Source organism: Daucus carota, chromosome 6, assembly GCF_001625215.2.
Source record: "Daucus carota subsp. sativus chromosome 6, DH1 v3.0, whole genome shotgun sequence".
NCBI lineage: Eukaryota > Viridiplantae > Streptophyta > Magnoliopsida > Apiales > Apiaceae > Daucus > Daucus carota.
The window spans coordinates 3,444,401-3,467,878 of record NC_030386.2 but is presented as its reverse complement, the minus strand read 5'-3'; the positions used below and the strand labels follow the sequence as shown (position 1 = coordinate 3,467,878).

Genomic DNA, 23,478 nt, shown 5'->3' with positions numbered 1-23,478 from the left:
ACATATTTATAAAATCAAATTTCAAAAATAAAAATAAATTACGTAGTATCTTCATCTTCTTAGATTTTGGTTTCTAAGTTAGAAATTGACATAGAAATTTCATATACAAACTGTACGAATAAGTTGTTTGACTTATAAAGGAAAAAACTGAGCTTATAAGCCATGCAAACATCCCAACTTCAGGAGCATCCATGCATAAATATATAGAAGAAAAATAATATCTATTTAATTAAATGATATTTTTCATAAAATTTTCGGGGATAAAGACTAAAGACGGTACATTTTTAAGAATAAATAATGTTGATTAATACTAATGAATAACTTTTCCCAAGTCACGGATATCATTGTCGATAATTCACTGTTTTACTTTTAAAGCCAGAATTATGAACCAAGGCATTGTTAGTGAGGGGACTTTACGTAAGAATGTTTTAGGAGGGAAGACCCCTCATTTGTAGTTATAAATATCTCTCTAGATCTCTTCCTCTCCATGTAAATCTATATCGAGAGAGAGAGAGGGAGAGGGAGAGAGAGAGACACATCAACTCTCCTCCATAAATTTCGTCACTTCTTAAACCTTTGTTCATGCTTATATCTCTCCTCAAATGAAAAACCATGAAAATTATCTCCAGGTGATAAACTCAACTCTTCAACTGCATTCGCCAATGTATCTCCACACCTTCATCAAATACTTTTTTGTCTTTGCTGCGGGTTTATTTATCGGGATCACGATAAATTTCTCCATTAAGGACTTTCCCATTAATTCTCAAGTCCGGGAATTTTCCTTGAACATTTCACCTCCGAGTTCCCCGTCTCGTAAATTTATAGCCGATGATATTAAAATTGTCGCGGAAAATGACGTAGGGGGGAGCATTGAATCTCCTGATGAGGCCGTGCGTGTCGAACCCAATGGTGCAGAAAACAACGCAGGACCAGAGGTTAATGCAAATCCGGGAGGTACAGAAAGCACGGCCAGCTTGGTGTCGGATGAGAATGGGAATGGTGAAGAAAAGAACACGGGATTAGAGTCTGATCAAAATCCGAATGGTACAGAAAATACCACGAGCTTGGTGTCTGATCAGAATACGAATGGTGAAGAAAAGAACACGGGATTAGAGTCTGAACAAAATCCGAGTGGTGCAGAAAATACCACGGGATTAGTGTCTGATCAGAATACGAATGGTGAAGAAAGCAACAACACGGGGTTACAGTCTGAACAAAATCCGAATGGTACAGAAAATTTGGATGGGGAACCGAATGGTGCAGAAAACAACAGAGAAGTAGCGTCTGATCAAAATCCGAATGGAACAGAAAACAACACAGGAGAAGCGTCTGATCAAAATCCTAATGAAGCAGAAAACAACATAGAAGTAGCGTCTGATCAAAATCCGAATGAAGCAGAAAACAACACAGAAGCCGCTTCTGATCAAAATCCAAATGAAACAGAAAACAACACCGAAGCCGCGTCTGATCAAAATTCAAATGGAACGGAAAACAACACAGGTGTGGTGTCTGGTCAAAATCCAAATGGTGAAGAGGACAACACCGGATTAGCATCTGATCAGAATCCCAATGGAACAGAGAATAACTCAGGATTAGCCTCTGATCAAAATCCAAATGGTGAAGAAAATTCCGGATTAGCATCTGATCAAAATTTGAATGGTACAGAAAACAATGCAGGTTTAGCGTCTAATCAAAATCCGAATAGTACAGAAAATGACGCAGGAGAAGCATCTGATCAAAACCCGAATCCTATTGAAGAAATACGTGATACAAGTATTGAAAATAAAACTACTGATCATGCGTTGATTTTAAGGGGTATTGCAGATATGCATAATATAAGTGACCCTGCATTGATTTCAAGGGCTCTAACGGTTGATCACGAAAATGATCAAAAACCGGGCGTCCCAAAAGTTGCATTCATGTTTCTAACCAGAGGAAACCTGCATTTACTTCCATTGTGGGACTTGTTCTTTAAAGGGTATGAAGGCTTTTACACCATATACGTGCATACTCAACCAACATTCAACGGAACGTTTCCAGAAAGCTCACCATTTCATGGCCGCAGAATCCCAAGCAAGGCAAGTCCAAATTCCCTGATGGTCTTTATTTCAATAAATTTAAGGCTTCATGATTAAATACTATTAACATCATACTAATAATTTAATTGCATTGAGATCTGCATTTGTATCGAAAGCATAAACATTTAAATGTGCTTGTTAAGAAACTCAAATGTGCTTAACACATTGGTTAAACATGCATTTGAGCATAGAATTGTGTGTAAGCTGGAAATTAGGACGGTGTCTAGACGTAGTTTAGAATTCTTAATACCATTTCAGTCCTGTACAGCTTTCTAAAACATAAATGTATCGAATTCTCTTTGATCAAAGCTAGCTATACTTGATGTATGTTGCACGTTTCATATAGAATAATGTTTCGTATACCTCAACTTAGCCTGGTCTAGCGGAGAGCCATGTGTGGTACCAAATTACTGGAAAAGATGAGTTGCAATCCTTCTGGTAGAAGCTATAGCGATAAAATTGAAGATTCCCATCAATTTCAAAGCCTACTTAGAAACCAGTACAATAAACAATAGGAAGCAGATAAGCATAAGATCATTTTTTATGTTGATTTCTTAATTATTATTCATGGATTAAGTATTTAAATCTAATTAATTGAATGATTATGCCTATTTTACTCGCATATTATTTCTGGGAATAGCTTTGATTCTACTTCTGTAGTTTTGCAGTGAAATGTGTACACCTGTTTATTCTGTTCCTGATTGCCTTTATATATTCTTTTCTTCCTCAATAGTTTCCTTGTCTCATTTATCTATGAATCAAAGTTTAAAAAGTGTTAATTTACATGTTAAAGAACGCACACAAGTGTGGTTCACGCTCTAAGGGAAACACATTTTTGGTGATCGTAAAAAATGTTCTCACCTGGATCACTGATAAATGACTAAGAACTAAATATATTAGTAATTACAAATTCAGACTACAAACAATTTTGTGTTTTTCATGCCTGCATTGCTAACTAAAATAACGTTTCAAGCTCGCAAAAAAAAAAAAAAGTATGCTACATATGCTAATATATGATTTTCTGGAATATTGCAGAAGGTAGAATGGGGAAAATTCAGCATGATAGAGGCTGAAAAGCGCCTCCTAGCTAATGCCTTACTGGACATCTCAAATCAGCGATTCGTCCTCCTCTCCGAATCATGCATTCCACTCTTCAACTTCACGACAGTATACAATTATCTGGTCTACTCCACCAAAAATTTTGTGGAAGCTTATGACCAGCCAGGGCCTGTAGGACAAGGCCGATACAATCATCGCATGAGGCCAGATGTCACTCTGGAACAATGGAGAAAAGGGTCACAATGGTTTCAAATGAACCGCGAACTCGCAGTAGAAATAGTCTCTGATCACAAGTACATGGCCTTGTTCAAGAGGTTCTGCAAGCCTGCATGTTACTCAGATGAGCATTACATTCCAACTTTTGTCAGCATGTTCTACTGGGAGAATAATTCAAACAGGACCTTGACCTGGGTTGACTGGGCCATGGGGGGCCCACATCCGACTAGATTTGGGAGATATGAGGTGACCCCGGACTTGCTAAAGATGATGAGGCACAGTGATAAGAAATGTATATACAATGGGAAGAAAACTAATATTTGCTACATGTTTGCCAGGAAGTTTCTGCCTAGTGCAGTGGATAGGTTACTTAGAATTGCTCCCAAGATCATGAAATTTTAATTACTAGGCATGTTAATTCTTTTCATATTTATTCGTCAATGAAATTTTTCATGTGGTGTTTTGGCAATTGGGTGCTTTAGGTAGGAGATAAGATTGATCTAAATTGTTACAAGAAATCGAAACGCCAGCCATTCTTACAAGTTAAACTTCTTTAGAGCTGCTTCGTTGATTAATCGATTTACTTTTATAATTTGTGCAAAATGTATAATTCATCTTCTTCTATGTAACGCCCCAAAAATTATCAAGACCAAGTAAATTCTGAGACTTGAGTAGTTATCAAGAACTATTTTCCAAAACTAGGGGTGTAATTCGGGCCGAGCGAGCTGGGTTTCGAGCCGTGTGTAATTCGAGCCGAAGTTAATCGAGCCGAGCCGGCTCCTTTAACTAATTGAGCCTAAATCTCCGCCCGAACTCGATTCTTTTAATTTCACAAATCGAGTCGAGCCGGCTCGTTTAGCTAAATGAGCCGGGTTTAACGAGTCGGGTGTGCCGGCTCGTTTAATTTTACTCTGAATCGAGCCTAATCCTCTAACCGAACTCAGCTCATTTAATTTCACGAGTCGAGCCGAGCCGGCTCGTTTAATTAAATGAGCCGGAAGCTTTGCCCGAGCTCGGCTCGTTTAACTAAACGAGCCGAGCCGAGTCTAGTTAAACGAGTTCGAGCCGGGCGAGCTCGCGAGCCGCCCAACTCGAATTACAGCTCTATCCAAAACTGAAAATCGGCAAAAATGATTAGTAAGCGGTTATGTTATTTTATTTGTATATATATTTAGGAAAATCTCGATAAAAATATACTTCCTATGTCCCTCTCATTTCTTTACTGTTTTTTTACACTGCTCAACACGTATTTTAAGGCACATATAAAACATAGTTGTATAACTTATTTTCAAAAAAATTCTTTTTTGTATAAAAATATAAACATCAAACTTTTGTTGAGAAGAAAAAAAAATTCAAAATAATTTATCAAACTATGTTTTATGAGAGTATTAAAATGCATGTCGAGTCCCGTCCTCCAATGTAAACAAATGAGGGGACAGAAAGAGTAGATTTTCAACAAAAATATCTGCTTCCTAGGTTCGGAAAAAGGCAAAAGCTTACCAAGCGTGACTCATCATTTCGTATATCTCTACGTTGTTATTCCCAAATACATTAATGTTGTGTTTGGTTGGGGAGAATGGAATGGAATGAAATGAGTAAAAATACTTAAAATTAATAGAGATAGGAAGAAAGTTTTGAGAAAAAATTAAGAGAGTGCAAAATTGCTATGATGAGATTTGTGAAGAAATTGAGGATAGGAGAGAATGGAGCATTCCATCTCAAATTGGAGGTGTGATATCTAGCCTATGATGTAAGGAATGGAATGGTAGAAGGAATGAAATTTTTTAAAAATTGTGCATAAGGTAGTTCATTTTTCATTTCATTTCTTCCGGAATCATTCACCCCAACCAAACACAACATAAGGGTGTGTTCATTTAGATGGAATGGAATGAGGGAAGAATGAAATGAAAAAGAATATAGAAATTTTATGGAGAAAGAAGAAAGTATGAGCTAATAGTGACTAAATATGAATGCGTTCAATTTTTTTGTGATAAAGATTGTAAAAAAATATGATGTAGGGATGGAATGAGCATTCCTTCCAAAACATGTGGGATAAAATTCTAGTTTAAATAGTAGGAATAGAATGATTGAAGTAATAAAAATTGTATACATTTTCTTTGATCAACACCATTTTTGAGTACAAAATTCATTCCATTCTCCCTCCATTCCATTCACTCCAAGTGAAACGCAACCTAAGTTTTAAATAAATAATACACATATCGAATGATCAGCCAAGCTTTTTGATATGACAATTATCCAATAAATATATATAACTTGCACACCAAGCTTTTGAAATCCCCTTAAAATCAAACAATCCAAACACGTCGCTTTTTCGGAAATACAGATTGGACAGTGACACTTCATTAAAATTATGTATAATGTATATATTTTCTTCCGTCAAAATTCTCCGATACTCAGTTGTCTTAATTAATTTTATATGTTCATTATTTGATACATATTTTTATATAGTTCTAAAAATATAATTTTAGGATTTATTTTTAGTTTTTTTCCCAAATAAAAATTTAATATTTGAATTTTTTTTCTTAGAAAAATTTAAAACTAAGTTATAAAATTATATTTTAGAAATGTATTAAAATCTGTATCGTAAGAGTACAACAGAGGGGACGAACAAAGGGGATGGAGGGCATAACTTTTTACGAATTCATATATTATCTGTTTAACAACAACCATAAACATATTTAAATGTATTTATAAATATTTCAAATTATTTATAATAATAATTGTAAAATTTATAAATTTAATATTTGAATTTTTTTTCTTAAAAAAATTTAAAACTAAGTTATAAAATTATATTTTAGAAATGTATTAAAATCTGTATCGTAAGAGTACAACAGAGGGGACGAACAAAGGGGATGGAGGGCATAACTTTTTACGAATTCATATATTATCTGTTTAACAACAACCATAAACATATTTAAATGTATTTATAAATATTTCAAATTATTTATAATAATAATTGTAAAATTTATAAACAAGTATGTAAATCTAGTTTAAAGTATACTTTTTATAATTTGCATTTTCTTTCGATTAATTAGATTGACGAAGAAAACTCAAACAAAACAGTTAACGAGGAAAAAAGTATATACGCACCTTCCGTGACTTTACAAGAAAACTCAACAGTGTCGTACATACTTATTTTCTAGCCATTGCGAATAAATAATGAAACATTAAAAACTCGAACATTAGAAATTTAGAAGGTAGGTTCCGAGAAATTATACGACTTTACGCACACCAATGTCGTCGTAAAGGGAGTGCAATACAAATCGAAAAAGATAAGCAGAGAGCATGTAAAAAAAGTATAGTTTTGAGTTAGTCATACTCTGAAACTCCTGAGTTGCTTCCTAAGATTGCATGTCAACTTTTTAATTACTAATCTTGATGGGGACTGATTGTGATGTGTTTGGCTTGAAAGGGATTTTTACAGGGTTAGAGGGTTTGTTTAAATTTCAATCAATACTCGCAAATTAAAATTTTTACGCACGTCACTAGTACAAAAATGATGAAAAGACGAATATGAATAATTTGTAAAAATTCGAGTACAAACGATGGCAATAACAGAAAAACACAAAAATGTTAAAAAGACGGATATGAATAATTTATATAAAATTTGATTATAAACGGTAATAAAGAAATAATGAAAAGACGAATACAGATAATTTTTATGAGTTAGGTTCCTTGAACACTAATTATTTTGGAGTATCCGAAGACCACATCCAACATGAAAAACACTTTATACTTTAGTTTCTACCCTAAATCAACCCGAAAATCTAGTAAGAGAAAAGATGACACTAAGGGCCTTTTGGATAAACTTAAAAAAAAGTGATTCTATACTTAAAGTAAAGAAATAGATTAGAAGTGAAAAGCAAATAAGTTAATAAAGTGTTTGAAAAATAAGCAGAAGCTCTGAGAGAGAAGTTAGCATTCTCAGTTTCTTAAAAGTGCTTCTATCTATTTATACGAATGAATCAAGAAAAGCTGAAGTCAGAAGCAGCTTCTGCTTCTGGGAAACAAACAGCTAGGGATGGTAGAAAATATCGATCCGAATGGATACCCGACCGTTTCGACCCGAATGGATCTTACCGAACCTGATATTTTGGATTTGGATTTGATTTTTAGACCCGAACGAGTTTTGATTTGGATTTGGATACTAGGTATTCCATATCGAAACCTGACCCGAAATCCGAATCCGATCCAAACCCGATACAAACCCGGAACCCGAAAAAAATCCAAATATATATATATATATATATATATATATATATATATATGTATGTATGTATGTATGTATGTATATGTACATGTATATGTACACTAATATACTTTTTTTCAATTTTAAATCTACTAAATTTTGCTTATATATATATATATATATATATATAGGTAGAGTGTGAATGTGTATATTCTTGGGTTATAGTGATTTTTTTTGTTTAACTAATGAGTTACTTTAAAATTTCATACTCCATATAGTGAAGATTTGTGTTTAGAAATTATTAAGTACGGTTCAAGATTTTATTAATGTGTAATACTTTATTATTAAAGTAGTTTAGTTTTAAATATAATGAAATTTAAGGGCGAAAAAATCAAATAATAATATTTTTACAATACTATATAAATTTTGGAATTCAGGTTTTGGATAAACCGATCCGAAATCCGTGGATTTAGATTTGGATTTGATACGTGAAACCCGATTGAAATTTGGATTTGGATTTAGATTTGAAAAATAATTTAAATTTGAATTTGAATTTGAATATCTCAAATATCCGAACTTATTTGAACCGATCCAACCCGTTGTCATCCCTGCTAAGCCACAGATGCAGACCTAAGAATTTGTTCAGACGAGTATTTGTCTCCTACTATCATTTTGTTGCAGCCTTGCAGGACACGATGAATTACATTCCTTCGTTTGCTGTATTACAAGTTAGTTGAAGTACTTTTTCAAGCAACTTCACTTTTCTTAACTTTTTTTTTTCTGATAAAAATTATACATAAATTATAAATTAATCAGGAATCACTTTTATTTTTGTTATTATATTTTTCACTAATATATTATCCATTAATAATTCAAAACATCCTTAAATAGACGTTTTAAACTCTCAACTTATCACATAAATCACGTGATTAAATCGTAAGTCATAAGCTAAGTCAATCGGGCTATAGGAAATGTTTAGGGATCGTATGAGTGAGTTTAATATAACTTCTTATTTTTTAAAGTAAGAAGTGAAGTAAAAGTTAGAAACAAATTTAATACTTATAAGTGATTAAAATATTTTAAAAAAAGCAGAAACTATGAAACACAAGTTAGCATTTTTAATATTTTATAATGTTTGTCAACCATTGAAACGAACGGTACAAATAAATCGTATAAAACTAGAAGCCAGACTTTTAAGGAGGGGAAACACCCCCTTATAAACAACATGCGTGAGTATTGATTGCTCGACCACTTCAACTGAGTATTGAATCAGCCACTGCTAGAGTATAATCTAAGGTAACAAAAACTACTAAACTAACACGATATGCTATTTGTCATTTTCAATTGAACATGATAGAACCGAGTAGTTTAAGATTTTGACGACGTGTCAATGCGCGTAGCTTAGGAGAAAACGACGATCATTTAATTCGCAAAAGGTATAAAAGTTTGTCAGATAGAATAGAAAATGCCTTTTAACTCTTATGTCCAAATCAAGAATCATTTAGAAGGATTATGCATGTAATTCTACTCGGTGAATAACACGTACATATGATTATACATGGAGCTGTAAACGAATCGAGTTGTTCGGTAAGCTCGGTTCGATTCGTGTTCGAGTTCGATAACTTATCGAACACGAGTTCGAACAACATTTTCCGTCCCATAAAATTAACGAACCGAATCGAACTTTTAGGGTGCCCGTTCTTGTTCGGCTCGAGTTCGCGAAACTCGTGTTCGTTCGACAATAAATTAAAATATTCATAATATTATATGTAAATATAATATATAATATCCATAATTTAGGTATTAATATTATTTTATAATTGTAGATTTATTCAAAATTGATCTTGCATATGTTGTAAATATATAAATAAAATATTTGGGTATTGTTTTTAATTAAATTAATTTAAAAATAGCCTATATATATATATTTTATAATATGTATTGTTCGCGAACAGTCATGTTCGGTTCGGTTCGACATGTTCGCGAACAGTTCGTGTTCAGTTCGTTATCGAATTCGAGTTCGGACAGAAAAATTTGTTCGATAAAATTATCGAACATTGTTCGGTTCGTTAAGATTTTGTTCGAGTTCAGTAAGAATTCGTCCGAGTTCGGTTCATTTACAACTCTAATTATACAGATGTCACACTATTTCACTCTTGAAATTTTTGCGAATCCTGAGAGCTTTTATATAACTATGTACATGATGAAAATGAAGCTGAAGAAGTCACAAAGAACATTTTTAAATACGCTAAAAGAAATGAAAAAGAAGTGCACAAGGACAAGAAGACCATGAACGTTTTGTGTAATGACATTAATTCACACATGATTGATAATATCATAAATTACACTACTGTAAAAGAGGTTTTTGACATCATCTAAACCTTATGTGAGGGTATTGAGCAAGTTAGAAAAAAGTCTTTAAATTATATCTTTGGTAGATTTCAAAAACTACTAAATACATTGAAGCTGTATGATAAAATATATCTTGTTAAAGACTAAAATCTCAAATTTATGAGGTGTTTGCCTAAAGAGCGGAAGCCTATGGTAGTTGCTCTAAGGAAAGCCGAAAATTTTCACGAGTATACATTGTAAAGTTGTATGATATACTAAAAAGTAAAAACTTATGAACTTGAGATTTATCAAGATGAAGAAATGGAGAAAAGATCAAGAAAGGAAAATTTGTGGCCTTAGTTAAAGAAAATGATGAAAAACCGGGGGATATCATAAAGGGATAAATATCAAGTTGGTGACTCGTTTCATCCAAATGTATCAATTGAGTGACTGATTTCCAAATTGACTCAAATTAGACACTCATTAGAAAAATTTGTATCAAAAATATTACTCTATCGTTAGTCGAAATTTTGAAAATATTATATATTGAGTTTCACACATTTTTTATGAATGGTATTACATCCAAATGAAAGATTCCGAGTCCTACTATTTTTGCTAATATTTTTAGATTTTTAAAATTTTATCAACTATTTATTTTTAATTTTTTTATTGTTTTATTTGATTTAAATAAAAATAAATAGGAGATAAATTTTTAAAAATCTAAAAATATTATCTAAAATACTAGAACTCCGAATCTTTCATTTAGATGTAATACCATTCATAAAAAATGTGCGAAACTCAATATATAGTACTTTCAAAATTTCGACTAACGAAAGAGTGATATTTTTGATACAAATTTTTCTAATGAGTGGCTCATTTGAGTCGATTTAGGAATCAGTCACTATATTGATACATTTGGACGAAATGAGTCACCAACTTGATATTTATCCCATATCATAAAAGACTATGACAGTTAAAAATACACTAAACATAGAGGCTTGTGAAGGTGTGACAAAATTTGGTAAAGGCAAGGGAAATATTATAGAAGAGGAAATTCTACACAAGATGAGCTTGATGATATTGATGAACATCTGATTTTCAGTCTAGAAATTCTCTAAGCTTAAGCCTAAGAGAACTCCACAACCCCTTGAACATTCGGAAGAAGTAGTCAATCACAGTCAAACTTAGTTGATAAATCAAAATTCAAGTGTTACAACTGTGATCTACCTGATCATTTCTCTAATGAGTGCAGAAAATCTCTAACTGAAAGGAATTGCTAAGCAACTGATAATATTGATTGTATAAGATATATCGAGATCTTGAAGCAAAAAGAGAGAGCATTCATCACCGATGATATAGATTAGGCGACTGATAGTGATGACTTAGATGATGATCAACTAGTGAATCTTGTCTTGATGACCATGGGTGATGAAATAAAAGCCAACTCGACAAGCAGCGAACATGTAAATTAACACCACTGAACTTTCTAAGATTGAATGTAAACAAATTATTGATAACATGTCAAATGAAATCTAAAATTTTAGAGATTCTCTTAAATCATTAATCAAGAAAAATTATAGAATTAAAAGAGCTAATGATTTGTGGTTGAGAGAAATGCTAAACTAGAATGAGAATTACTTTAATTTGAGAAATACAAAAAAGATTATAATATAGCAAGGGAAAAGATAATGGTTGTTCTAAAGAGAGAGAAATTCTCAAGAAGTAGATGAAAATATAGCAAGATATTATTACTAAATGGAAAGTTGCCAAAAATGTCATATATAGCATGCATTGTAATCGAATCTTAGAAAAGAAGAGTAAGCAAGCCTGGAACAAAGATAGGAAGATCTTTAAAGAAAAAATTAATCAATCATAGATAATGATCATTCATTGACAGATAATCCATCAACAGATGAGAGTTATCTGTTGAAGAATCAAGTATCAGTTAATGAGAAAAAGCTGAAATAGGTTAATGAGAAATTCGGCCTCATCAATAAAAATTTGTAGCAGAAAGCAGCAGAATCTATAAAACAGAAAGAGCAAACATAGGACATTTGTTTAACAAGTAATTGAAGAAAAAAATAAGAAAAGATAGAGCCTGTGAATAAATCAATGAAAAATGGGAGTATAAATTACAAGGTTGATATTAACCGAAAGAATGACTACACTTGTGACAAAAATGCTAAACGATCGTATCCATATCCTGAGGACGACCTGAAAAAGATATGGATACAAACAAACACTTCAGTATTCTAAATGTTGTTTTCGATTAAGTTTGTAGAAAATAAACCGGTCCAAATGACAAATATTTAGTTTAAAATGTTTTCCCTCAAATTCGGTGCCCGACACTACAAAAAAAAAGGACAAAACTGACCGACGTGAAAAAAGTGTCGGGTTTAAACCGATCGGCACAATTCGATCGGTTTTGACCAGAACGACGTCGTTTTGCCTTGCTGGCAAAACTCCGACATATTTTAACCGACCACAGCGTCTACGGTCGGTTTTATAGCCGACGTGTCCGGTTTATTACCGACCAAAGAGTCGGTCGGTTATGTATTTGTGGAAATTTAATTAATATTTAAATGAATTATAAGAAGACAACGTTTTGACTCGGAAAATAAGAACGATCGACAGCGATCGGTTTTTAAACTATTATATACATATAAATATTTTTATTTTTTTGGAAAATGGATTATATATACTCGTCACAGAAGCGGTTACGACGCCGTTTTGTTTTAAAATGCATAACCGACTGTCGACGATCGGTTTTAAGCCGTTATTTTTACTAAATGGCTTTCTCCCTCACCACTCTCTCCTTTTCCCCCCAACTCATTTTCTTCCTCTTTTTTCCCCATCTCATTTTTTTACAAAATCTCTCTCCCTCTACTCTCTCTCTCTCCACCAACAAACCTCTCCCTCTCCATAAAAAAATGGTCATCAAAAACGCGGATTTTAAACTTCGTTCGGTCTCGATTGGATTTAGGATTTCAATCTCAATTAGGGTTCTTCCTCAAATTAGAGGAATATCGATATATAAATTTAAGACGCACATAAAAAAATACAACTAGATAAATATTATGATAAATTGAAGATGCATTCTAAATCAAACCTATGCAAAAGTAATATTTAAATATCGAAGATTTCTATTTCATAAGTTTATAATCTTTTTATTGTAGTCACAAAAATAAAACGATAACTAAAATCTCCGATTCTTTTAGCGCGTTAGAAAAATCTCAAATAACAACATATCAACTACGTCCCTCCCAATAATTGTACCGAAGATTTGAAAGGCAACTTTCCTTTTATATGCTCATAACACTACAAGAAAATTCATTTTTAATGACAGAAATTCCGTTGGCAGAATAGGGAATTCTGTTGGTAAATCACCTTGCCAACGGAATGATGATGAAAACAATGTGTTGGCATATAGCCCGTCGGGAAGTTTATGCTAACGGAACAAATTCGTTACTAAATTTACTAACGGAATACCGACACACTAATAATAGATTTCTGAGTTTTTACAATAACAATGTTACAACGAACATGCCAACGGAATATTTGGTTAGTATTGTTAGTAACATTTTCACAACGAAATTTTGTTGGTATATTTAGTAACAAAATTTCTGTTGGTACATTTGGTAACAGAATTGCAAACGAAATTATGTTAGTACATTTAGTAAAAGAAGTGCTAACAGACATGTTACCAACACTTTGCCAACCATTTTATTACCAAATTCCCAGCACTTTACCAATAGAATTTTAATTATTTCCAGTATAAACACCACAAATATAATGTTTCCAAGGACCGTACATTATAAGATATTTAAAGAATATAAAGAAATAGCAAGAACAAATGTATAATAATCTCCAGATTGAGCGGAAACACGTCCAGATTGCAGATGATGCTAAGATTGAGCTTGTATTTGACGTCCACATTGAGCAGGTAACCAATGTCCGGATTGAGCTAGTAATCGTTGTCCAGACTGAACAGGTAGCCTCTGTACAGATTGACCTGATATATTTTCAGCATTATTCCTCAACTTCTCTTGTCTGAAATATAAAAGATAATGGATTATCGGGCAAGATAACACTAAAAATCAAATAAAACCATAATGCAAGGTGTTCAATGCCATTTTAATGCAGTTGTCTGCCATGGATAAAAATGCAAAGCATAATATAGTGTTTATTTGAAAATGCATGGCTACATGATATCTGAAAATAGACTTATCATTCTTGTCTCAACCTTCTGACTTAGAACTAATATTCACTTATGCAAATAGTTACATTTCAACAGATTCAAAATCATAAAAAAAAAACATTCATCTCTTACTGCCAATGTCCTAATAGTACATAGCTCTAAAAAAATGCAATACTGCCAAGATTTAAGGACTGAAAATAGTCTACATTTAAAGTCCTCTGTCACAGAAATTAAGATTATAATGAAAATATAGTCAACTTAAATGACTTACTTGATCGGAGTAATTGGCATTGTCTATGGTTGTCTTGGTGAACTCAGTCGCCTTTCTACTTTCGATCTGATTATTAGAGGTAAAGCCATCTTTGTCAACAATTACAGTCAAATTGAGTTTCTTTTTACTGACAAACTGCAATATAATAATTCGATCATATGATTACTAATACTTAGTCATTCTAAAAGTGCAAGTCGATTACCTCAATGCACAGCCTTATTAAAAAGACAATACATACCTTATTATTTAACTCAACTGGACATAATGAATGATAAATGATAGAAATAAAATAATCAAATAAGTAAAGAATTAGACTGAAGTTTTATATACTGAATATATATAAAAGGTAGACTCACTAAAATCTCAAGTCCTATAACAATGTGAAATTCTTACAAGTTCATATGTTTGAGCACACAAAACTAAATAAAAGAGAGCTCATAAAAAGTCAGGTCACATGTCTCAAAAAACTGTGTAAAAATCTCGAAGCTTAGAATCCAGAGTGTGAACTTAATAAGATCACTACTTTGACCGTCATTCACTAGTCTCTTGATTTCAAGCACATATTGAGTGTCATCCATTTATTCAAGAGAATCCTCTAACTAAAGAAATAACAGAGAAAAAGTGCATGCAGTAAAACCCAACTGTAAGGACCATTAGGCGGCTCCCATATAGCAAAACCCAACTGTAAATATGCATTGAGTTTTCCAAACAATGATTCAAATAGTGCATGTGGAAGCAAATGGTAATCAGCAGATAATGGACAATCCACACATTTATATCACATGTCTTTAGTACACATGTAAATGAATATGCATTACAAGAAAAATCATTTTTAATGAATTTAAATGGTAATCAGCAGATAATTACCAGAGAATCTTCTTGGCTTGGCTGGTAGACTCCATAGCTGATCTGTAGCTACTATACACTGGATCGTTAGAAGCTTGGTAAGTAAGAACTCAACACAATGAATACTATACTTTTGAAGCAAATAAGTCAGTTCGAAAAATTATAAGTCACAAAGAAAAACTCAAACTGGTTCACATTTATAACTAATATAAAACCAAAGAGTCAGTTGGTCAGCTCTCATGTTAACACCATATTGTGTGGAATCTGACTTCTACATCTAGAAACCAATCTTAAATTAACAATCTGTTTTCAACAAGAAATTCAGACCCAATTAACTCTTTTTCTATCTCGCCTCTCTCTATCTTTATAACTCTTTTTTCCTCTGTCCATCTCTCAATTTTTCTATTCTTTCTTCTCTCCATTTCTCAGTTCTCTCCTTCGCTATAGCCCACACTCTCTTTCCCTCCCTGTTACCATCTCTCTCTCGCTCTCTATTCTTCTCTCATACTGAATGTTTGAGTCTCTATTACTATCTCTCTCCACATAAAACAAAATCAAAATAATATACAAAGAATACATGAATGTAAATCAAATCAACATCAATTAAAATTGGAAGCATAGTGACACGATTTACCTTAGATTGAAAGCCCCAATTGAAAAACCCTAATCACCTGCAAAACAAAGACATTAAACCCAATTAGTAGAAATAATAAAATTAGATGGCAATAGTTCAACTTAGTAACAATTAGTAGAAAACCCATGAACGAATATTTAGTTAGATGTGAAAACGCAGAGTAGAGATGTTAGAGTAGAGACGGGAGAGGTGAGAGCGGAGAGGCAGGTCATAGTAGAGAGGTGAGAGAGAGAGAGTAGGAGGGAGTGAATTATATTTTTGGTGGGAATTTTGCCGCTCATCTTTTCACGCAAAGAAAGTATTTAATTATTATTTTCATATTTTTAATAAATCAGAATCATCATAAAATAATATTTATATTTACATTTAAAATTATTAGATTTCGTAATATGTTATATTAAATAAAATAAGCACATAATGTAATTTATTATATATTATACATTAAAATAAAAAGCCTTCTTTTAATATTTCAATAAAATTTAAGTAATTTTACCGTATTTAATTAAAAATCAAGTTACAATAACAATTGTATGGTTGGATTGTCTAAAATAATTTTTAAAAAAAATAATTTATGTTTCAGGTAAGTATTCGATTAAAGACTAAGCAACTTGACCACATTTGACTACAAAATTCACACACTAAATAAAAAGTTAAATTTTTTTAAAATTTTTTTTAATCAATATTATCATGTTACAATAACATCCGTACGGTTGGATCATTCAAAATAATTTTTAAAAAAACAATTTCATGTTTCGGGTAAGTATTCGATTATAGGCTAAGTAGTTTGACCGCATTTGACTACAAAATCCACACACCAAATAAAAGACATATTTTTTAAAATTTATATTAATCAATATTAACATGTTACGATAACATCCGTACGGTTGGATCGTCCAAAATGATTTTCTAAGAAATAGTTTTATGTTTTGAGTAAGATTTTTATTAAAGGCTAAGTAATTTAATTGCATTTGACTACAAAATCCACATAGCAAATAAAAGGCTATTATTTAAAAAATTTTAATATGTATTATCACATTACAATAATATATGTACAGTTGGAACGTCCAAAATAAATGTTTAAAAAACAGTTTTATGTTTCTGGTAGGTATTCGATCAAAGGCTAAGTAAATTGACCGCATTTGACTAAAAATCCACGTACTAAATAAAAAGCTAATTTTTTTAAAAAAAAATATTCAATATAATATTTCTAGTTAAGAACGTAATATAAAATTTCTAATTAAGAATGTGCCAATTAAAAATTGTGTTACATATATAAATTCAGGAGAATTATTTAATATTAAAAATACATATCTAAGTCCATTATATTATTGGACTTTTTTTACAACCCAAATAATTTAATCAGCTAAAGCCCATTGGGCTTTGGCATTACACACATGTCAACTAAGCCACTAGCATAATATTCACGTATGTGCTCATGTAGCGAATATTAATTGCCATCTAAAACTAATAACTAATTACTAACGGAATTATTAGTATTTACCAACAGAAATATCAACGAACCTAACAACAGATGCTTTGGTCGCTAGTCTGTTGCTCATTCCTTGGCCTTTTGTTACTATTCCGTTACGTGGCTATATTTCCTAACAGAACGTCTCGTTGGTATATAAACGTAGTTATTTGGTTGCGAATTGGTTGGCAGAGCATTGATTAGTTAACTCGTTACAAATCCGTTGGGAACTACCAACGGACTAATTTTCCTTAGCAATTTCCGTTGGTAAAAGCGCTTTCTCTTGTAGTGTAAAAACCTCAACCGAAAATCTCATCCGAATTTTTGTCATATATATCCATAATTCTTCACACAAAAAAACACACACTCACAAGTGTGGATGCACTAATTAGTGTGTGTGCGTTGGGGTTGACTTTTAGGACTAACGTTGACGTAGAGCAATAGCATCATCTTCTCTTAGGTCACTCCGTAGCCTCTCCTGCCTAACTGCTTCCTGCAACATTCCTGGAACCTGCTTAATTATGTCTTTCTCTTTTGTTTTAACTATTTTTTTTCTATTTTTTCCACAATGCTGTTTCCTCATCCATCATCGTATAAATACACACTCGCAACCTACACCCCTTTAGTATCTAAAACACACACACAAAACCCACATTCCGGTGTTTTCTATGGCCGCAGCGAAAAGATTTTCGGATCACCTCGACTCGAATTCCGACCAACAAAATGAAAAACGGAGGAGAACTGGCCCGCGTTTAGCTACGTATGTCGTGTAAACCCGGTTTGTGATAATCTTGTTCGTATTATTTTTGTGCTATTTTTGATTGATTTTTTCGGTTAAAATTTTACAGTGTGATACGGGAGGTGATTGCTGGGAATTTCATGCAGAACTTTTGTTCTGCCCTTGAACCGATGATCCGGAGAGTGGTAGGTTCATTTTTTATAGCGAATAACGTGTTATATAACCAGTTCTCCTAAAACCTCATCAGGTCGAGGATTTAGCAGGATCATATGAGATTTTAACAATACGACATCATTTCATGTGAATAATAGGAGGTATTAACAGAACTCTTTTTTTTTTTTAGGTTCAAGAAGAAGTTGAGCATGGATTACGACGCAGTGCATTAAGATCATTAAGCAGATCAAGTTCACTACGAATCCAAGCAGTCGAACCGTCGCGACTCAAGCTAGGTTTCAGCGACCGCCTCGCCCTACCTATTTTCACAGCGAGCAAAATCGTAGACCTAGAGAAAAACCCTCTTGAAATCATTCTCCTAGAGACGAGAGGCGACCGCATGATTCAGACCGCTCTCGCGTACCCTATTAAAATCGAGATCGTCGTCTTAGACGGAGATTTTCCCCGCGGAGACAACGAGACGTGGACCAGTAAGGAATTCGAGAAGAGCATTGTGAGGGAGCGAACCGGGAAGAGGCCATTGCTCACGGGAGAGTCTCATGTGACCATGAGGGACGGAGCTGTTGTTCTCGGTGACTTCGAATTTACGGATAATTCGAGCTGGATTCGGTGCAGGAAATTCAGGCTCGGTGCGAGAGTGGTGCAGAGGAGCTGCGGAGGAGTTAAAATTCAAGAAGCTATCAGTGAAGCGTTCGTTGTGAAAGATCACCGTGGAGAATGTAAGTCTTCGTATGAACACCCTCATTTTTCGTACAATATTCACCTACTTTAATTAATTAATTAACTATTACTCCCTCTGTCCCGTTCCTTATTTACTTTCTGCCACGCATTTTGAGACTCCTATAGAGTATAGTTTGATAATTTTTTTTTTATAAATTTTTTTTCTCTGAATTAATAAAAATTCAACGTTCAAACTTTTATTCAAAACAAAAAAAATATAAAAAATGTTACAAAACTATTCATTATAAGAGTCTCAAACTGCGTGCAAATACTGAACGTAAACTAACTGACGGGACGGACGGAGTAGTCGGTAATCTTTGTTTATTGTACTTTATGATGTTCTGGTAATTAAGCACAAACATGCCCCTCCTATGTTCGTTGAGATTAGGTTAAAGATTATCTAAGTGAGTAGTTTATGTGACACTTGAATGTTTGTTGAGATTAGATTACACCAACTTTTTAATGCTCAATTATTGATATTATTATATATAAGTAGTATATAACTAGTTAAGTAGTACTAATAGAGAACATTTAAATTAAGATCTTAGCCTCGTTAATTAAGAAAGTAGCCAAAAGAAAGGAGACAAGCATGGTGAGAAAGCAAAGTAGGAAGATGGTCCCTCCTTGTTTAAAGGTGGTTCGCTTTGCTTTGAAAGCAACCCGTAGGCGTAAACAAAGACCACCATCGTCTTTATGGCAGATGAATCCTGTAAAACGACAAGAGACTTTAGATTTCGCAATTTTTTTTTAAAATTTAAGATTACATTTTAACATTCGTCGATATTCGGAAGTGCATATCGGCGGGAGATGTAGGTAAGTTATTACTACTTAATTATCATTTTGAACCCACTTTGATTGACATCCACAAAAATTCCCTTTTTCTAGTAGTACTAGCTAGTTAACAAAATTTAATAATTGGGAACTGAAATTTGTAGGAGTAGATTTAAAATTATAATTTTTAATTTTTAACGACTTATCTTATAAGTATCAAATTGAAAGTATTTGTTTATTTCATTGTAAATCATAAATGATTTGTGAGCTATTAAAAATGTAAAAAATAAATGTGATAGTTCACAAAATATTAAATTTATTATACTAAATTACAAAAATATAAATAAATGATTAAAACACAATATTTTACATATAATTTCTGTTTTTAAATCATGTTTTCTTTAAATTATTAACTTAAATTCATCTTATTATTTAATATACAAATATATATATTTTACCTAAAATAATCCAAACTCGCCACTTTTGACAAGGTCTCAATCCAACTCGAAAATTGTCCGGACTCGAATCAGATGCTTCATATGCGTAGGGTAACACCCGAAGATATTTACGCGTGTTCACACGCTAGTCAAATCACGGGCTCATTTGGACCCGATTATTATTCTAACCCTACTCATAATTGACACTCACCAACAAGAGTAGGGCACGTCTATCAATCATATTTATTAGTACTTTTGTCCTGCTTTCAAATAATTGTTTCCTGTCGATTTTAGCCGATTACTGTACAATACAGTTTCGAATTTCTTTAACGAACTAATGCAGTCACGATACTGTTTGAAATAGTTCTTCTAGTTGGTGACTCTAGCTTGTTGGTTGAGATTAATTAGGTTTAATTATCTTCTTGTTAGTAAGTCTTATAGTCATGGTGTTGACTAAGCAATTAGTCGTCAAGGTACCAACTAATGCGGTAGATTAATAAAATGTCTAAAGTGGCATACTCCATTTCGATTTCTCAGTCATGGATTTGATGGATATGACACTCAATAAGTTATTAAATTTTTTTAAAAAAAGAACGCTCCAACCACACCCACCTCTTCTTTATAATTATATTCAATTTTTATATTTATCGAAACTCTACATATTATAAAAAAATATACAGAAAGATTACATATTATTTATTATCATATTAAATTCATAGATTCTATTTATAATAATTTAAATATTAATAACAGCCAATACCATCAAAGTGTAATGTATTACTTGTTCAACAAATTCTATATTATATCTTATCCTCTAAGACAATTTCGAGATTTTTTTTGAAAAATGATAACTTAACATATATAATTAAACAAATATTTTTTTTGGAAAATACGTGTCTCCATCCATGCTCCGCTCCTACTCATGCACAATTGGATAGATTTTCGTAATAATAGTACATTTGTTAATACATGCAGTATACAAGAAACATCACCCTCCCATGCTGGAAGATGAGGTCTGGCGTTTAGAAAAGATCGGAAAAGACGGAGCTTTCCACCGGAAGTTAGCCGCGGAAGGCATCAACACCGTCCAGGATTTCTTAAAAGTCTCCACCGTTGAGCAATCGAAGCTTCGAACTGTAAGTGCATTTCTTCCTTTTACAATCAATTACAATGAAATTAATTTAGTTGAAAACATATATCGAGAATGTTAAAAATTTATGAGTTGTACCGAATTTCGCAGATTTTAGGCGTTGGAATGTCGGAAAAAATGTGGGATGTTACATTGAAACATGCAAGAGACTGCGTTCTGGGAAGCAAGCTGTACATATATGGCGGACCAAGCTACACTATTATCTTGAACCCTATTTGCGAAATTGTGAAGGTTGTGGTTAATGGACAGACTTACTCCAAGCAGTACCTCTCAAGCCTGAATAGTGTAAGAATTCTGCTGATATCAACCTATTCTTGATTGTTTTTCAGAAATTTACGTCGAGAAAATAAGGGGCCGTTTGGCTAAACTTAAAAAAGTGCTTCTGGCTTAAAGTTAATAAGTTGACTAGAAGTCAGAAGTAAATTAAGACTTATAAGTGATCAAACTGTTTGAGAAAGAAGTAGAAGTCCTGAAACAAAGTTAACATTAGTTTTTTATAAGTGCTTATGACTTTTTACACATACCAATCAAGAAAAATAGAAGTCGGTTTCTTATCGAAAGAAGCCAGAAGTAGGCCTGCCCAAGGCACAAAATTATCAATGATATTTGGAATAACATGAGTTTGTTTTGTTTTTGAAATCTTGCAGGGTTATGTTGAGAATATGGTAAGAAGTGCATACGCAAATTGGAACTCCTTACAGGAAGTTGATGGACAGTTGAATCAGACCCCTCTTCTAACCCAAGGTAATTAAGTACTTTTGATCGAAATGCCTGCAACTATGGTTGACCGAACTGGGATTATTAGTGACTGATCATTCTTTTTGATAACAAGTATAGGTGATTTGGTGGATCAATACCAAAGTAACAGCCATACTATTGCGAGATCCTTGCAACAACATGCTTTTTTTACTGATGAGGGAACGTCACTAGAGACTGCGCAAGCTGAATGTAGTGATCTCTGGGTTGAAACTCCTGCGTTCATTAGTACTGCAGTGGAATCGGGTGTCCGTTACAACTTCCCTGACTCTCCGTCTGATGGAGAATTGTCACCAGCTATGCCATTTGCCCGTGGAATTTGAAAACTATTAATGTGATCGATGTAGATAGGCCAAGTATAATAAACCCTGTTGTTTTTTTTGGCCGCCCTTGTGAACCGTACGTCACAAAAGTGGTGTTTTTTTCTTCTCTTTAGGTGCAGAAGTTCTATTACTTTCAGTTTTACAGTTTTTCATGCCACTTCCCTTTTGTTAATTTTGTGCCAAAGAAAAACATGGAACAGAGTGAAGTTTCTTGATTTTCTTTCACTTTTTTAAGGGAAATATGTTGGATGAATGTAGCTCTTGTTACGTCTTTTCGTCTAGCCAAGTAAAAGAGCTTTTGTTTTCTGGAAAATTTTGAGTACATAGATAGTTCTGTCAATTTATATATTCTGCAACATATTGAGAACGGGAATTATGAATTTTAGTAACTTAATATTATAGGAAAATAACTCATTTAGTTCTTGAGATGGGGTCTTGAATTTGTATGTGACATTGTGACCTAGACCCAAATGAAATATTCGATAGACAGACGACATATAATTGCAGTCGAAAAATCTTAACTGTTCTTTCTTATTTTAGATGAATGAGGGCATGAGGCCCAACCTCAACTGATATTAGGCAGTGTTGCTGAGAGGAAGAAGAAACCTCGGAGCAAAACTGGGGTTTTTTCAAAGTGCCGGCTAATATACACAAGGTCAACTCACTCTGAATAAACTCATGGCTCAGGTCTCGTGCTTTATAATGGGCCAGTTCACTTCGAAGAAAGTCATGGCCCTTATTGATTCCCATTTCGAGGATTATAGCATTCTGATTTGAAGAAAAGACTCAGACCATTCAATAACAGAAGGTTTCATGATAAAGGTGAGTCTCATGTAAAGAAAATCATGGACCAAGGTACTATTTACATACATGTCAAACAATATTTTGTCTTGCACTAAGCTGAGAGTCTTTGTGGAAAAGCCTCCATACTCTCTTTCAGGACAGGGGCATGATCCGTGTACGTTTTATCCTCTTCAGACTCTTCACTATAAACGGATAAATTGTGTACATTTGGTTTGGTTTGATTTGATTTAATCACAGAGTGTATTTGATTTCAATAATTATAATTACATTATATGATTTAGAAATTCATCTTA

The 23,478-nt window shown here is 33.0% G+C and overlaps 2 protein-coding genes and 1 long non-coding RNA gene across 4 annotated transcripts; 2 read left to right on the top strand and 1 right to left on the bottom strand.

Annotated features, from left to right (window-relative positions):
- Positions 1-412: 412 nt before the first annotated feature.
- LOC108227099 (uncharacterized) lies at positions 413-3,923 on the top strand. Its single transcript, XM_017402092.2, has 2 exons — positions 413-2,078; positions 3,114-3,923. The coding sequence occupies exons 1-2, from the start codon at positions 603-605 to the stop codon at positions 3,753-3,755; spliced, it is 2,118 nt and encodes a 705-aa protein (XP_017257581.1). The 5' UTR covers positions 413-602; the 3' UTR covers positions 3,756-3,923.
- A 9,669-nt stretch (positions 3,924-13,592) lies between these two features.
- Positions 13,593-16,118, bottom strand: LOC108225053 (uncharacterized). 2 transcript variants are annotated; one of them, XR_010284110.1, is made up of 4 exons: positions 15,844-16,118; positions 15,231-15,288; positions 14,364-14,498; positions 13,593-13,944 (listed from the first exon to the last, which is right to left on the bottom strand). It is a non-coding gene; the product is annotated as an uncharacterized LOC108225053 (long non-coding RNA). The 2 variants fall into 2 exon arrangements; XR_010284111.1 differs by having other exon boundaries at positions 14,364-14,429; positions 15,844-16,117.
- A 1,728-nt stretch (positions 16,119-17,846) lies between these two features.
- LOC108224862 (protein SAR DEFICIENT 1) lies at positions 17,847-22,694 on the top strand. Its single transcript, XM_017399606.2, has 7 exons — positions 17,847-18,071; positions 18,160-18,235; positions 18,394-18,943; positions 21,128-21,288; positions 21,393-21,587; positions 21,950-22,046; positions 22,140-22,694. The coding sequence occupies exons 1-7, from the start codon at positions 17,980-17,982 to the stop codon at positions 22,379-22,381; spliced, it is 1,413 nt and encodes a 470-aa protein (XP_017255095.1). The 5' UTR covers positions 17,847-17,979; the 3' UTR covers positions 22,382-22,694.
- The last annotated feature ends 784 nt before the right edge of the window (positions 22,695-23,478 follow it).